Consider the following 17,585-nt stretch of genomic DNA (forward strand, 5'->3'; position numbering starts at 1 on the left):
TATTTATTATCTTTGTTTTAGGCTGGTTATATCCTCGGGCATGCCTACTTCCTTGCATTTAATTTAAGTAATACAATTTCTTAATTTTTAATTGCTTAAGTAACAAGTTGGTTTTTTTTTAAAGATTTGAATCAATTACAATACCAAACTATTGATTCGACAAAGTAGGCCTCAAATTCTGTAATAATATATTAGGTCACATGCATGACAGGCCAAGACAGTTTAAAGGTCTTTGTATTGCTTTATATTAATTTCAATTGAGATTTTACTCCCAGAACGTCATTAATGAGAAAAAATTAAAATTTCACAAAATCGTTCCTAATTACCGCAAAATCCGATATGCATTGCATTTTATATTTGCTTTTTCTAACCGTTGATTTTTAATAACTGTGGTATGAAAAAACCGATGATTACAGATTGATCTAGAATGTTATCTGTTAGGCCTACACATCCATATGTGTAAATTTAGAGACAAAACTTTACATCTTCTGGTTCCTAAAAAAATCCAATTTAATTAAAAATTTAAATAGAATATTTACGAATTATGAGTTTGAAAGGCCCTCAAAATGCTAGTGTCGGAGCTTTCCACCAAACTTTATAATTTTCCAGATCTTCTAACCGTTTTTTAATAGGCCTAACTGTGGTACGAACTTTGTTGGAAATTATCAGACAGTGATTGCAGATTGATATCCATTATGGATATTTTACACCTTGCCAAATGAATCAAAATTAACAAATTATGGATTCAGAAATCCATTAAGGCCTTCAAAATGGTTAATTGTAGGGGGAGCTTTCGGGGGCTTCTCCCCGGGCCCAGGCACTCAAGCCTAAGGTCACAAAACGCACGTCGAAAATCCTGCCTACGAACCTACCTGATTCTGTTTAAATTACCTCCTCCAAAGATTCATTGTTTTCTGTTTTCTGCTTCTTGTCCATCTGTCATTTTGTGATCATGTCATCCCGCCATCTCAGAAACTTTTTGGGCATCCGCAATGCCAAAATCTAGTGCATATAGAAATGCTATAGTGCGTATTCCATATACTAAATTAAGCTTATGTTTTAGATTGCCACTACTGTATATAAATAAATTGAGTTTGATAATAGGACTTATGTCGGCTCAATCAATCAATCAATTAATTAATCAATCAATCAAGCAATAAATCAATTTATTGGAAAATTTGAATCAGCAGCAAACGTAGTATTGATGGTGCATCCTTGTAAAAAAAAACAATAATTTAACAAATAAACCTAACAAACAACTAAACTACAACAACAGGAAAATATTGCACATATATTATCCCTATCATTGTATAAAATAAAGGGCAAATAAGGCACGAGACAATATTGAATGTTTATTGTTTAGGTCTTTGGGCCTAGCACAGTACTTGTTAAATGACGAAGAGTTCACGCGTTGGAGTGGTGGCTCTCTTTCAAAATCAGGATTCGGTCCTACGGAAATATTTCCTACTGACACAAAAAACGAAAAGACTGTTCGCACGCTACCGTGCGAATAAGCCTAGCTCATGACTGACCAACGACTGTCTTACCGTGCGAATAACATTTTAATGACACCGTGCTAATAGCATCTTTCGCACAAAAAACACACATGCTGCATACTCTTTGGCTTCATGGTTCATGTGAATGTTTTGAAAGGAAAAAAGTAAGGTAAAAACAAAGGTTTTGGAGCTAGGCCTACAGGACTAGCTAACTGAAATCAAAGATATTGGTTTGCAGTACTATATCTTTTTGGGGAATTTTATGCGAAATACCGCCACATTATTCCAAGCTTTGTTTACACACATATATAGGAAAAATCTAATTTTATATAGGCCTAATTTATCTTGCCGAACAAACCAAATCAAACTCTTCCAGGCACCCGGTCCCGGTGTCTTCTTTCCTGCTGGAAGCGTTCGTTTTATTGCAACGACTTCAACTGAAGAAAATAGGACGATAAGGATGCCGAAAAAACGCAAGGTAGGACTGGCCTAGGTCCAGGCATGACTATTGCAACCATATTTTTCTGTCTGATACTAATTTTTTTCAAGTTTCACTTCGGATAAAAAATATAGAAATTTGCTAATACAGCAGTACAGGGGAAGGGGTGGTGCCAGTGGGGAGGGGGACAGATGCCAGCCCACAGTGGAGTGAACTGTTTTTCCCCACAGTAGGGAGAAAAAAAAATGAAATGAGTTAACTGTTTATTAATGTTACGTGTGAAGCCAGTTCCAATCAGCACTACAGATTTGCATAAAATTAGCCAAAAATCAAGTGAATGACTTATGTATACTGTAACTAAATTTATTTTATTATCTGATGCAGGCAGATGATGAAGCATCAGATGGATCCAAGCAAGCCAAGGTAAGTAAAGAATACTGTTTCCTTACAGCTACACTTTCAAATTCAAATGCTCTCTTTTTGTTTGGATGTCAAACTAACATCTTCCACAATTTATAGATAGATACCAACTTCACTTCTAATTCTTAAATTCTTCTAATTTGTGAAAAAATGCATATACATTACTCTAATTATTATAAACCATGGAAAAATATTGGCATAAATTTTACACAAAAGGATAAAAAAATGAAAAATAGAGATTATTTCTCATAGGAGATTACAATTTTCTCGACAAATTCTTCTTTATTAGGCAAATTCAGATCTTGTAGATCGCATCCGCTGGAATGCTCTTGCTTTTGTGTATACTGTATACAATCAGTAATGTACGCCCTCTCTAATGACATTAGTTCAATTCAATTTTATTACAAATGAAAATACATCATTTGGATAATATAAAAAGGTAAATATTAATAATTGCACAAACATTAAAAAGTGATTACATAAAAATACTATAGAACAATATATAAGAACATTCAAATTCAGAATAAAAAATTACATAAATAACGTTGCACTGATCAAGAAATTCATTATCAGCCCTCAAAATTAGGAGTAAAGCATGTCGGCAAAAAATCGCCGGCGCTAAAAAATTGACGCTGGCGATACGCCGGCATTTTTCAAATGTTGTGCATCATGTATCTATTATTGCGTAAACAGCTTAGTGTGCACCGATCCACACAGCGCAGTTGCTGTGGGTGTTTCATAATAAGTTACTTAGGCCTAGAACGAACTTGCTAGCTTAAGGCTTAGGCTAGCTGTAGCTATCAAAACAAGCACCAACTAAACATTGAATTACGTACACCTTATTATTTGAAATAAAAATAATAATATAAAATCACACCTTCACCGAGCCACCAAGCAGGGGACAGTAAACTACGGACATGAAAACACAAAAAGCACTCTCGAGTCGATCCATGCGGTCAATGCACGTTTCATTTCGTGTTGTGGTTTAATTCGTAGCTGTGTGGGGGATCGTCTTATTTCACCGTCAATACCGGTACACTGAATACCGATAATACGAATTAAAAGTTTCTACTGTGTTTACTATTTTACCCCACCAATAATGGTTTAATCGTCACATGGGCATCATGTGATGCCCGCGTTTCAAAACAACAGCCAAACTCTCACTGCGTGTTACGATGTTAGCGTGCGATGATGTTTTGGTTGATTGTGTAAGTTGCTTGACTCAAATAAATAAAACACATACATACAGTTAACAAAAATATTTCTACTTCACATTGCATTTTTTAATTCATTCAATTCAACATAATAAAACTGCCTACAGTATTCTAATAATTTGCATGGATTAGGCCTGGCCTAATTGAAATAGCCTAGGCCCTAGGCCTATTTCACGTCGGCAATTTCTCGCCGGCGTCGGCTGCTTAGACGCCGGCATTTACGTCGGCATTGCCGAATGCCGACGTTAATTTTGAGGGCTGTCATTATTATTAGTCTTTGTGCTTCGCATCTCGCACACTGCGGTCGATCGAGTAGGACCGAGATATGTGTGTTTAATTGTCAAAAGCTTGGTCGGAATCATTTTCAACAAATTTGAAATAATTCCAATGAAATATTATATTTCACAAGTGTCAATGCTAGCAAACGGAAAATATCATGTCAACTTTTTTATTATTACATTGTAATGTTTTTACTGATTTATTTACTTAGATTTTTTTTTTAATAAAAAAAAAATGACATTGATATGGTATTTAAAGAGTTGCAGTATTTTTAGGGGTCGTCTTTGTCAATAAATATGTAAGTAGGCCCTACATAAATTCTTATAATATTTTTTAAAAATGAAATAATATAATTAAGATACAGTGAAAAATGAAAATACAGTATTTAAATATAAAATAACCAAAGACCTTAAAAGATGTATTGTCAAAATACCAAAAAATTCAAAATAATTTTTGAAAAGAACCTGCCAGTTTTGAAGTAACATAAAAATTAATGACTTGATATATAAATTAGTGTATTTAAAAAAATATTTACCCATACTTTTTTTAAAGAAAAAAATGATAGAAACATATTTCTAGTCAATGGAAGTGTCTTATTGTTTTTATTCTAATCATCCAGTTTAAAAATCAGGGTACACATTTTTTTAAATAAATATTTCTATGCTGTATTTTTCTATTTCTATTTTTATGTTACTGCAAAATGAGCAAGTTAATTTCAAAATTATTTTTTATGTTGATTGGTCATTTCAGGGGAAAATACATGTTTAATATAGAATGTCAAAGAAATAATGAAACATTGACCCTACTATATGAGTATGGGTCCAGAAGGGACTGTACCTGGTAGGAGGAGGAGGGGGGAGGATGTGTTTTAAACCTGCCAATGTCATTCTTTGCTTGTGTTTTGTTTAGAAACTTTTCTCTAATTATCTTGTCCATCAGTAGGGGTTGTCTCCCTGTTGTGTATAATTATGCCAATGACAAATTGTGTTGTCTGAGATGATTAAATTTATTTGTTGTATACCTTGAATTTTTAGACTGAAGGAACAGAAGCCAATAAGATGCCAGACGATGCAAACACATTGGATCCCAACACAGACAAAAAGTCTGCATCTGGCGAGTAAGTAATAGTAATCATTAACTAATCATAAACTAAATGTTTTTGTCATTTATGTAGAACTGTGTAACTTTTTTCTTTATTACTTATATTATTATGTATGTAGAACTGTGTAATTATTTTCTTTTCGAATTATATTTTTAAGTATTTGCCGTTGGGTTTTGTGCATTTGGAGAGCGTATCGTGATAGAGGTGCTTGCACCTGTTGATACGCTCTCTCACTGGAATTTCTATTTATATTTCTGTAACTAGTTCATATAATCATCAAGATTTAAAAACTACATTAACAATTTTAAGCACAATCAAAATGCAGAAAAAGGAGTAAATCATAACATGATGGAATTAGGAAGGACTAAGATCAAAAATCACTGTTGTAGTTACTCAGAGGTTCTCAAAATATGGTTGGGAGGGTATATACAGTATGTATAATGAGGGTGGCTATAGGGAATGGAAAATCCAAAACTATTGAGTTATTTGAAATTTTATCGTGAGTGATTTTCGAGTATTTAAAATAGAAGTAGTTCTGTACAGGTAAAAACATTACATTTTTTTTTCAGAAAATTTTAATTTTCTGAAATTATTAGTAATGAATACAGTAAATGTATATATAAAAAATAAATATTTAAAAGTCTAGAGTAACTTCCTGATCTGAACTCAGTGAACGTTTACTCTACTTTGTAATGAACCTATTCACATGCTCTGAGTTGAATATTTTTTTTTTTTGACAACTTTGTAATGAACCTATTCACATGCTCTGAGTTGAATATTTTTTTTTTTTGACAGTATGTATGTCATTCAACTTAAAAACTATTGGCCATAAATCTTTTTCTTTTGCTGCACCTACACTTTGGAATTCACTCCCTGCACACATTAAAAACTGTTCTTCTGTTGCTTCATTTTAAAAAATCACTTAAAACTCGCCTTTTCCATCATTAAGGTGCACAGCGCCTTTGATAATGTTCCGCAAAATTGGAATACAATTCCTGGCCATTTCTGCCAGAATCTTTGACATTCCTATGTAATTTGTTTTTGTACTATCTCTGCAAATTTGCATAAAATCTCCCTAGACCATCAGTCCGGTTCCATCTGACCCAGTAATGCACAGTTTGGTTAGGATGGAGGTACTGTATGCAGGTAACATCCATAATGCATAGTTGATATATGAGGGTGTGTTGTTATTCTATATCTGCCAACTTTGTTGGCATCTGATGCGTGAGACAAAAAAATATAATTTGTATATAGCGCCCTCATATTTATATTTATGAATTTTATGGCATAATCAGTCTGTACATGTTATCTTTTATAAAATTGTTATAATGTGTGAGATAATACAACGTAGGCGTCAGATGTAATGTGGATGCTGATGCGTGATACTCACCTCACGCATTATGCATGACAGTTGACAGGTGTATTATTCTCAACATAGTTGGCGTTACATCCCTACCCCATGACGAATACTTCAATTACGAGTGGGTATGTGGTTTATTTGGACGTTAGTGAACTTACACATCTGCCCATAATTCACAATTTGGTCTAAAAACGAGGTGTACAAACCCAGGGGGGCTCACTCTTAAATATTTCTATACGGGGAGGTGCCACATTTACGGGGTATATTTTCGACGACTTGGTAGCACAAGTGTCGGAAATATATGGGAGTTGCAGCATCTATGGGGTATACTTCAAATACGTCATGCATTTTGTATTTGACGTATATTTATACTTCAAAATCTATGGGGTATACTTGCAAGGACTTTGTAGCACAAGTGTGGGCAATAACCAGGGTGAAATTAGTAGTTAAAGTCCCTTGCCTATCCTGTGTCAAAGTGCCACGATTTTCCGCATTATGTTAGCGGGAATTTTAAGCTAGACTGGGTGCTAAACCGGTAAGCCCCTTGCTAAGCCTACCTTTGGTACAGCCACCAGATTGCGACCGGACGGAACAGTTTTGCCATCAGGAACCAGTTAATATTGCGCCCTCTCTGGCACTATTGAGTGGCCTTTTTCCTGTAGTCTTTTAGAGCACAGTGTAATAAACGTTAGTTCAAGTCTACAAGAATATTCAGTAAAATAGGTAGCGCAAGTGTCTCATGTCTTGTAGTGGCTACGGCAACCCCCTGTTAGGTTGGTATGCAAGTGAGCTCCCCGTGGTTCAAAACATTAGTGGAGTAACATGTGTACCCCAGGATGCATATTGAAGTTAGAATAAAATAAGTCATTTTTGTCTTCTTTTTTTTTGTATGATGTTTTGTTGTAGAGTAATTATTTAAACAGATTTTGTCCCAAGCTGGCTTTTGTAGCAATAAACAATTAATGCATGAATTTCATCATGTCAGCAATAAAAATATATATTAGAGCTATTATTAGTTTTATGATCAAGGAAGTTTCTCTCCTGAATAACATTTTTTTAAGTTTATTATCGTTGACTCAGTGGCAGCTGTAGTATATATTTTTTGGGGGTGGGGATAAGCTGTCCGACAGGGGTGCTGAATGAGCTAAGGATAACTTTGGCGCGAACTGCCATTGAATGGCTTTCTGACCGGATAGAGGGGTGGGGAGAATTGTTCTATATTCCCAAACTCAACTCAAAATGCATTTCATTTCATTAGGCATATTTTTTTTTTTTTTTTTTGGTCCGACTGCCCAAAGAGCTCTGGCCGGTGGTGGGCCTTGACCTGTCCTGTGGGGGGCTTAAGCCCCTGCCTCCCTCCCCCAGCTAGCACCGCCACTGCATTGACTATCTTCTCTGATTGGCTAGTCTCCTTAATGACTACTTAAGAATGATTTAATCCCTTAATCCAAGATGGTAACATTGATCATATAATCTAAGAATTGGGTTTTTTCATAGTTATACAGTCAAGTTGGTTCAGTTGTTAAAGCCAAGTCTTAAGCTAGGCAGTCACTGCTTCCGTCGGCCGTTGGCCGACGTGATTCTATGGAGAATGCAATGACGTGTGTGCAACCGATAGTTTTTAATGACGATCCGTTCCGACTGCCGCTGACAATCAACAGATGGCAGCCCATCATCTAATTCTCACATGCAGTGGAATTGGATTCAGGGGCCAACGGTTTACACTACTTACTGGTTTGTGTTATTATTAAAATATTTGATTTTACTTTATTCTTCTTTTTCAGAAAGTGGAACTTTAAAATTTCTTCATGGAATGTGAATGGGCTCAGAGCTTGGGAAAAGGTAATGCTTAAAGCATTCAGGAAAATGGCCCAACTTAGCCTTGATGACACACTATAAGAAAACTCAGCTGACCATATTCCAATTGCTCAAAACACTTGCTATTAAACAAAGCTTCAATCTTTATAACTTTAAATCAGTGTTGTGTAGTTCAGATATTCTTTATTTATAATTATTATAATATTAATATACTTTTTAGTGTGTACACTGTTAATGTTATCTAAATACACTGTACAACTTTGTATTCTCATACATTTAAAGGTATGCAACAGCTATAGGAGTGGTATATGTAAATAAATTTTTTTATTGAAACCCAAGGATGATTTTGAAGTATACAGAGTAAGCAGTTCAACTGCAAGCTGCCAAATGTTGCGATACACTTCATTGGTTGTTTCCATCATTTTCTTCTCATTGATGTAAACAAATGATAATCTATCTCAAATTTTTAATCTTTCTCAACAACATTTTATTCTTGTTGCATCTCCGCTAAATCTTGTTGAAAGAGTTCAGGATGATAATTCCCTTGGTGTCTATCTGTCTGTATCATATGCATTTATAAATTGATCTGAAAATAAGATTACTGCATTAGGATGCAAATTTGCTGATGTTAAAATTTACAAAATTGCTTCAACAGAAAGACGGTTTGAAGTACTTGACACTGGATGGCCCGGATATTCTTTGCTTGCAAGAGACAAAGTGTGATGAGAAATCAATCCCAGGATCCTGTACAATTGATGGTTACCATAACTACTGGTATGCAGCTGAGCAGGCTGGGTATGCAGGGACTGGTATTATGTCAAAGGTTAAACCACTGAATGTTACATATGGAATTGGTAAGAAATGTTATACAGTACTAAAATCTTGTGTAGCACAAAATAATTGTATCTATATGTATGAATGTGTTATTGTAAAAAAAATATGGTTTCCACATCTTACATTTTCTTGCAAAATACATTCAAAATTGTCAAATTTTCTTATTTTGAAGATGCTATGATTACACTTTTAGTAAAATTCAGCATTTGGATTTTATTTCAGGCTGTGAGCAGCATGATAAAGAAGGGCGTGTCATCACTGCAGAGTATGATAAGTTTTATCTGGTGACTTCATGTAAGAAAAAGTACAATTTTTTACTATTTCTTAATTTTTAATTTTAATGGCATTCAGGTATCAGTATATAATTAACAAAGAAGTATGTTATTGAGTGAACTTGCATCATAAACTCATTGGGGCCAGTTACTCAAACCTCGTAGTAAAGTAAGTAAAGAAATTTAGAGGCTGTAGTTTATAACCAGAAAGCATACATCTTGGCCTTCTGGCTCCCATAAAGACGAGGACATTTTTGTATGTTTAAGAAAATGCTTACATTATTTGGACAGCGAACCTTTGGAGGAATGATCACGTGGAAGTCTGATTAAAGTTTTCTAACGTTGAGAGGTTTGGAGGGTAGTCTCTATAATTTATATTCTACATGATCTGCAGCTTGACACAGTATTAGCAGGAATTCTAAAAGTGTCTTAGTTTTGGGAACACACACATTTTAACACAGCTTCAACCACTGGACTATGCTACACTCCAGCCTAAAGTTGATTCTATGGAGAGCAGCACGACGCGCGCGCAGTGGATCATTTTAATGATGATCTTGTCAGACTGCCATTGACAATCAACAGACGGTGTCACATTGACTGACACTCACTGGGAGTGGCGTTGGAATCGTCGGCCGAAGGTCTTATGACAGTGAATCCCCAGCTGTATGCTGCTCTGATTATTAGGAATAAAAAGATGGTTTATGTGCAAAAACATTTAAATGCATGATTTTAAGTTTAGTTTAATTATTTTCTCTTTTCTTATAATAATTTAAAGTACTCACAGAAGTGTATACTTGGATTGATATTAGTTTTGTGAAAACAATGAATTGCTCCCTCTATTGGTGATCCCAGATTTCTTTTCATTTACTGTCTTACGAATGGCAGTATTCAGCTAGTATTTTTTCTGATGAAAACTAGGCTCCACCCACCTGTGCAATGGCAGAATCGTACTTAAAATAAGACAATTATTAGTCAACTATGAAAGTGGCAAAATATATACATATATACCCAGTCAGACGGGAAACTGGAAAAGTACTCCAGTAATAAATTATGTAAAGAGGCGATTCAGATTAGTAAAGATCTATTCACCTATTCAATCACTCGACATCTTGTAATTTTTTTTTGCGCATTCAAATGGAGAATATAGATACCAAAATGCTTAAGTTTTCCAACATACAAAATCACTGTTAGGACAGAACTGTTAGACTCACATGATGAAGCCCCATTGACTGGGCCAAAGCTTGTGAAAAAAAGTAAAAAAAGGGCTACCTACTCATTTTTCCATTTGTATGCACTGACTAATATGGCTACTGAGCTACTTTCTTGTTAAAACATTAAAGTTAATAACAAAAATAATTACTTATTTTCATTGGGTCTTAAAGAATTGAATCGATGTGGGTAAATTAATATAAACCAACATGATATTTAATAAGTAATTTTATAAATGTCAATGTTACAGGTACTAAAAAAAAAATACACACGGTTTCAACAAAATGTCACACACAAACCCACTTAATGAATGCTCCGGGCTCTGATTTGAAAATAGTGAATGGAATATGGAGTTACTATATATCAGTGTCAACTTTGTTGTGACAAGATATATGAATACATTGCACAGGGTGCTTATATATTTAACTGTTAAACTACTCTTCGATAAAATTGGCATATTTCTGGAAATTACAAACCTAATGAAGCTTACCCTTTAACCAAATAGCTCCTGCAATAGGGTTAACATGTACTATATTCAGTTTTTAATCCTTATTTATACAATACATTATTAATGGCAGTGGTTCACTGCTCTTGATACACTATGATTGATATAACAGGATTCCTTCGGGATTGATTAAACCTTTAATCATGTTTGTAATAAAACATTCATACTATTTACGACTGTAGTGTGACATTTGTCGAAGGTCATAACCCAGGTTTGACCCCACCTTCACACCTTAATGATTCATTCCACAGGGTGGAACATCCATATTTAATATGCAGTTTCAGACATTCATGTTTTCGCACATTATGCAGTGTATTTCAATGTTGCATTCATACATTTCATTTCATTTATTTATCCAACCACAGTTTGAATTACAAAAAAAAAATGGTTAGGGACCATATAAGAGAATTGGATCTTTGTAACCAATAAAGGGCCAACTGTCCCTTTAACAAAGAAACACACAATAAACTAAATACAAGTTAACAAACAATTTTAATTTACAATAATAATAAAATATGTAACATACTGAATACAATAACATAAAACAAAATATATAAAAATTCAAGAAAAAAAGAGAAAAAAAATACCAATCAATGAACAATTTAAAATAAAATAATACAATAAATATTACAAAATATTAAAACTAAATAGTGTTCCACCTGACAACATGAGCAAACAGTGAAAGTAAAAAAGGAAAGTAAAGTGAATGAGAAGCTACTGAAGAAAGTGGTGTCTTGAGTTTATAAGGAACAGTTTGAAAGTTTTAGAACATGTGATATGCTTCATAACAATTATTGCAATCAATGCAACGATATAAACATTTAAATATAAAAGAAATTAGAATGAGTTTTCGCTTGTCACTGAAAGACATCCAGCCAAGTATGTGTGGGCGTTCCTCATAAAGTATTGTAGTCTAACCTGATCTGATTGTATTATTTTTATATAAAAAACACTAAAGAAAGCAATGAAAAGTCTGAAGACGTATTTTCAACATACTGTACTCCTTTACTATAGTAAAGACAAGGAAATTTTTGTACAGAGAAGAACCATATCAATGCCAATGGTCAGTGAACTTAGTATTAGATCTATGTTGTATTTAATGTTTTGAAATAATATTTTTGGCGTAATTAAATTTTTAAGGAACACAGTGGAAGTTAGTTGGCCTTTGTGTTACCATACTTTTTTGTGTTTTTTTATTCTTGAAATTTTATATTATGGTATATGAGTTTCGAAAATGAAATTAAAAGCATAGAGTTGGCTTGGTACTACTGTGTGTAGGCTGAAACGTGGACATCGTTTGGTACCCAGTCAATTCCATCTGCTGCTCTCCTGGTTTTTAAGCTAGCGTAGTTATTAAACAGTCTTTTGGGTGAGACGTTTTACAATCCTCTGCTCCTCTCAAAAGAGGGCCTGCTTTTTTGAACATGCACATGGCATTTGTGGTATTGCAGCTCTTAGCTGAAAAAACACAGCAATCAGTAGATTGAATCAGGAACTAAGACAGTTCTGAAAGTAGAATTAGCACACTTACAGTGTGTCATCTTTATCACACATAGATTCGTATCTTAATGATTTATCTGAAGTAGGAATTATTAAATATTTGATTTATGCAGTCTAAACATTCATAGATAATAAATACTCAAAGTTAATCTCAAACTTAAATAAACAAATTGTCGATTTGCATACTAACATGTAAAGAACCTGGGTGTTTATGAATTGAAGCCTGCACGTTTGCAGTAAGCCTGACATTTATAGATGCCTGTGTTTTTTAATAATTAATGCATATACTCAGCGAAGCAAGTAGATTCACATCTGATATTCATTTTATGGTGTAAGTTGAATAATCATTACATTTTGTTTTGATTAAAATTCAGATTACAAGGTACCGGTGTGGAGAATTGCCACATTATTTTGTACCATTGCATTTTGAATATGAAAGTAGAACTTATAAAAAATAGAATTCAGAATGTATTTTTGGTTCAAATGAAAGATTAATGCTTAAATCACTGTCTAATGTATTTGACTAGACTCAAATTTTATTTGAAATTCAATGGAAAGAAATGGTTGTGTTGACCAAATATGGGGACCTTTCGCAGCTACTAAGACAAGAAGTCACCAAGAATATTAACAATAAGGAATAAAAGATTTACAAGATATAAGTCATTTAATTATATAAACTCTAATAAATTATAGTTGCCTTATAATCCATAGAGCATGGGCATCATAATTAACAGATACATTCACAACATTACTAGTACATTTTTTTTGGTTATTTTTAAAGTATATTTTCCTACAGTATTCTGTTTTTTTTTTGGTTTTTTTTTCAATACTAGAAATGAATTGTTCACTATTTTATGTAGAATTATCCTGAAATGAAGTCCAGAAATTTGAGTGCTTAGCTACATTATGGCAATCATTTGATGACAATGCGTAAGAGCCATTAAGTTGAGCCGGACCTTGAAAATGTTGAATTTTACAGTCTACCTACATGCTTTAAAAATGATATGATGTATGCCTCGGAAATACCCATTAGTATTTGATTGAAATTATTAAGTGGTTGAAGTCTATATTTAGAACTTTTTTTGAATCGGGTATTGATGATGTATTAACAAAATAATCTTTGTACTCTTCCACAGACAAACATTGCTCATACCATAGATTACAGTATTATACTTTATATTCATTAGTAGGGCCTATATATATAAATTTTTCTTAATGGTCAGCACATCAAATTTACTTATTTCCATATTTCATATTTTCACTTACTGGTAGTAATACCTATGTTTTACTTATTGTGTAGAGGTTTTGTATGTTGTCAAATCCCCAGGTGAAGTGTCTTTCTCAATAGTTGAATTTCTGTTGCCATTCTGCTGAATATACTTAAATTAAGTATACGTGGCACTGAGCTTCTTGCTAAAGCCTATAAAATAAATTAAATGTGTCAAAGAAATTAATCATTCTATTGTTAACCTGTTTTGCAGTATTTGATAAGCAGAACTATCTTGAAATTGGGTCACATTTAACACTTAAATGAAGGCGAGACTTTCTGCCAATAATCGTGATTTTGAATAAAAATAAAATTTCATTTTTAGCCAATTAGCACACCCGCCACCACCAAAAAAAGAATTAAAATTTCAGAAAAAAATAGAAGTTCTTCTTTATTTTCATTATGTCCCCGGCTCCCTTGAATTTAAAGCATTTAACCATCCATTACTACATTGTTTACATTCACCAATAACATTTTATCTTAATTTTCTCCTCCATCTGGATGTTTTTGGCAAAACTTATTTGCTAAATGAAAAACCAAAATTTTGTTTTAATTTTTATTCCTCCCTCCTTTGAGGATCTTTAAAAAAAAAAGTTTGCGAAACAAGTTTAAAAAAAAATCTCGCCCAAGATAAATTCAAAACATAAAAAGAAATTGGTGATATAATCAGCTGAGCTACATAGGAGTTTAGCATGTAAATTCTATAAGATTAAAAAACTACAAATAATAATAAATTTTTAATTTTATGTTCGAGGGTAAAATAAATTGAATTTCCCTGACCTTGTTCTTTGGCTCTCTCTTTCAAAAAATTGAATGGTGTCTTTTTTTGAACATTATGTACCATTCCACTAAATTTTATGATGATTTTTTAAGTAGTTTTTACGTAATCTTGTAACAGACAGACAGACAGACAGAAAGACAGACAGCAGTGAATGCATAGCCTCCTTGACTGAGGTATTAATAATTTTTGTAGCAATCCTTAGGATAGTAAGCTTCTATTTTTCTTTATATACTGCAACTTAAGTTTATAAACTGACCTGATAATCTTGGCAAGAATTGATGCTTCTTATCTATTAACTTTCCTATCGATTTAGTTTTTCAAGGTTATGGTTTGTAATATCCTTAAGTGATTGTGTCTTTTGAAGGATGATTTTCCTGTTTTTAGTGGATGAAAAATTATTTTTAAAAATTACTTAAATGGGTAAATGATCAATTGCTAGCATTACCTGTCTCAATAAAGTAATTACAGTACTGTACTTATAGAATACATTTAGGTAATTATGTTCAAAAACAGTTTGTGAGTTATTTATGGTTTTTAAAGCCTATTAAATAGCTGACATAGATGTAGGCATCATTATGTTTCATATACTGGAAGTTTTAGTGCTGCTCCAGCTGTCTAGTTCTTTTAGATCAACATTAAAATATAAAAAACATAGTACAGTATATGTTGTTTAATATATAATTGTATATAGTGGTGGACATATAATAATTCATTTTCAAAATCCATCACATTTTGTAATATTTGGTTTTCTTGATCATTATACTCCAACAATATGTAGGTATGTTTCCACTAGTTATTTTATCCACTCATTCATTCTGCTGTTTATAGTAATTCCATTCTTGTCAATATCATTATCATTGTTATCTGCCACTGGTTACTTCCACCTATTTCTTCTGGTTTCTCCTACCAGTTACTTTCACTGGTTCCCCCACTGGTTACTTTTACTGGTTTTGTTCGTTACAGAGGTTAATTCCAGTGGTTTTTGCACTGGTTACTTCTGTTCATTACTTCCAATCGTTACTTCTGATGGTTACATACAGTACAGTAGATTAATTAATTTTTAAATTTGTATGCTCATCTTATATCATTGATCCTGAAATGTTTGTATTTGAATATAACTACTATGTGACATATATTAGATCATTCTAAAAAAATATTGATTATTTAAGATTCAAAATGATTGATGCATAAATTGTGAAAGTAAAAACATATATTTATATATTATTAACAATCTATATCTTTTGTAGATGTTCCGAATGCAGGGAAGAAGTTAGTGAGGTAAGTCCATCATTGATTTTTATCACCGCTAAAAGTTTTTGGAATGTCGCCTCCAAAGTGCTCAAAGTCTGGACTGGATAGGTTGTCATAGGTTGTGTTTATACAACACACTAACCACGAACACAGTTTTATGTCCTTGAATGTATTTTCACTACCCAAGGCGACCATCCAAACTTCGCTGTTTATACAACACACCAATACGTGTGTTACACCCGAAAGTATTGTATTGTGCAATGTAGGCTTGCAGAGCGACAAGACAACAGTGACATGTTCTTGATTTCATCGCGTTACTTGTCGAGCGATAATTACAAAGAAAATATAATTATAATAATGTTAATTTATTCAGATGTGCACTTTTATATCAGTAGCACTTAAGCCGTGTAATTAACAAAAAAAAGGCCTAAAAAGTAGGGTCTATCACAGAAATATACAAATCCAAAATAAAATTACAGTACAGTACTAAAAAAGAAAAAAAAAAAGTTCAAAAACAATGAAACCAACAAAAAAAGGTAACATACAAGAAAATCACTAAATATGCCTACACCCAGCGATACTTTATATTCTACCGAAATAGCGACCTGTCAAGTTGATTAATTACCGCTCGCCGTAGCCTGAGGAAACAAATAGTCATTGCCAGTGTCACTAACCGGCCAAATTTGGCGATTCCTCAAGTAGCCTCTTTTCCAGATGATTTTGTAATCACACAGAGTCCAAACTCGTTTATACAACACACTTAACTTTGCCGCACTGATAAGGCGTGTAATGACGTGTTAACAGGCCCATAGTAACAGCAATCACTCAGTGGATTGAGATGATGTGTCACATCAAAGCATTTTCTGGTGGCTCGCCAATTATGTGAAAGCTGTGTAATTCCTATTATGGATTTTCTATTAGACATTTAACTTTTATGAAGCAGTCATGCAATAGAGCACAGAATCATTTGCAAACTTTAAGATTTATTTATTTTACTCTACTTTATTCATTCATTTATATAATTATGCCTGTTAATTTTTTCTTGATCGTGTTTTTTTATTCTAATAATTACTGTACTCCAAATTGGAAGAAAACCAGAATGGGCTTTAAATGTTATACAAACTTTAAAGATGAATATGACAATAATATTTAACAAACAGAACAGTAGGTGCCAGTCAACTGTACATCATGGTAGTGAACTGCATACCATGTGACATGCCAACCACTGAACTGCACACCATTATTCAGAAATTGATACTCATAAATATTTCCATCTAACCTCGTGCTTAGTAAAATGGCCATCTAATGTCTTTATTGTAAAGATTGCCATATTCATTTTCCACGTCTTGTGTATTTGAAAATGGAGTCCGAAAATGGAGTCCGTCAATTGTTGCGAATTCTTTTGATATCAATCAATGTTTTTTAGTAATTAGTTTTAGATATGCGCTATATAAATATACAGTAATAATAATAATAATAATACCAATCACATTCCAATCCCCTCTTTCACCAACTCAACACTCTAAACATCTTTGACATAATAAATTACAAACCGCCCTATTTATGTACCAGTATTCTCACAATAAACTCCCAAATGCTTTCAAAGGATACTTCACAAAAAACAATGAATTACATAACTATAATACTAGGAATGCAAATAAATACATCACAATAAAATCATCACAATAAAAACCGAACATCAAACAGGAATTCAATAATACATTCAGGCCCCCCTATTATGGAACTCCTTCAGCACATCACTAACAAATCCGAAAAGTAGTTATTCATTTAAATCAGAATATAAATCGTTCCTCATATCTAATTACAGACTTTAACTC

The 17,585-nt window shown here is 33.2% G+C and overlaps 1 protein-coding gene across 4 annotated transcripts in view; it reads left to right on the forward strand.

Moving 5' to 3' along the window:
* The first annotated feature begins 1,569 nt into the window (after positions 1-1,569).
* The window catches only part of LOC117107619 (DNA-(apurinic or apyrimidinic site) lyase-like), a 31,926-nt gene continuing 15,910 nt past the window's right edge, over positions 1,570-17,585 (forward strand). Inside the window, exons 1-8 of one of the 4 annotated variants that reach the window (XM_033249326.1) lie at positions 1,570-1,660; positions 1,873-1,974; positions 2,320-2,358; positions 4,883-4,965; positions 8,095-8,152; positions 8,784-8,982; positions 9,185-9,256; positions 15,744-15,774. In XM_033249326.1, coding sequence (XP_033105217.1) covers positions 1,607-1,660; positions 1,873-1,974; positions 2,320-2,358; positions 4,883-4,965; positions 8,095-8,152; positions 8,784-8,982; positions 9,185-9,256; positions 15,744-15,774 — 638 coding nt within the window. In that variant the 5' untranslated portion in view covers positions 1,570-1,606. Of the gene's footprint in view, positions 1,975-2,319; positions 2,359-4,882; positions 4,966-8,094; positions 8,153-8,783; positions 8,983-9,184; positions 9,257-15,743; positions 15,775-17,585 lie in introns of all 4 variants that reach the window. The other 3 variants (XM_033249327.1, XM_033249325.1, XM_033249324.1) reach the window with 3 other exon arrangements.

Source organism: Anneissia japonica, unplaced genomic scaffold (assembly GCF_011630105.1).
Source record: "Anneissia japonica isolate Jap-2015-1 unplaced genomic scaffold, ASM1163010v1 scaffold5330_len1712360_cov203, whole genome shotgun sequence".
Taxonomy (NCBI): Eukaryota; Metazoa; Echinodermata; class Crinoidea; order Comatulida; family Comatulidae; genus Anneissia; species Anneissia japonica.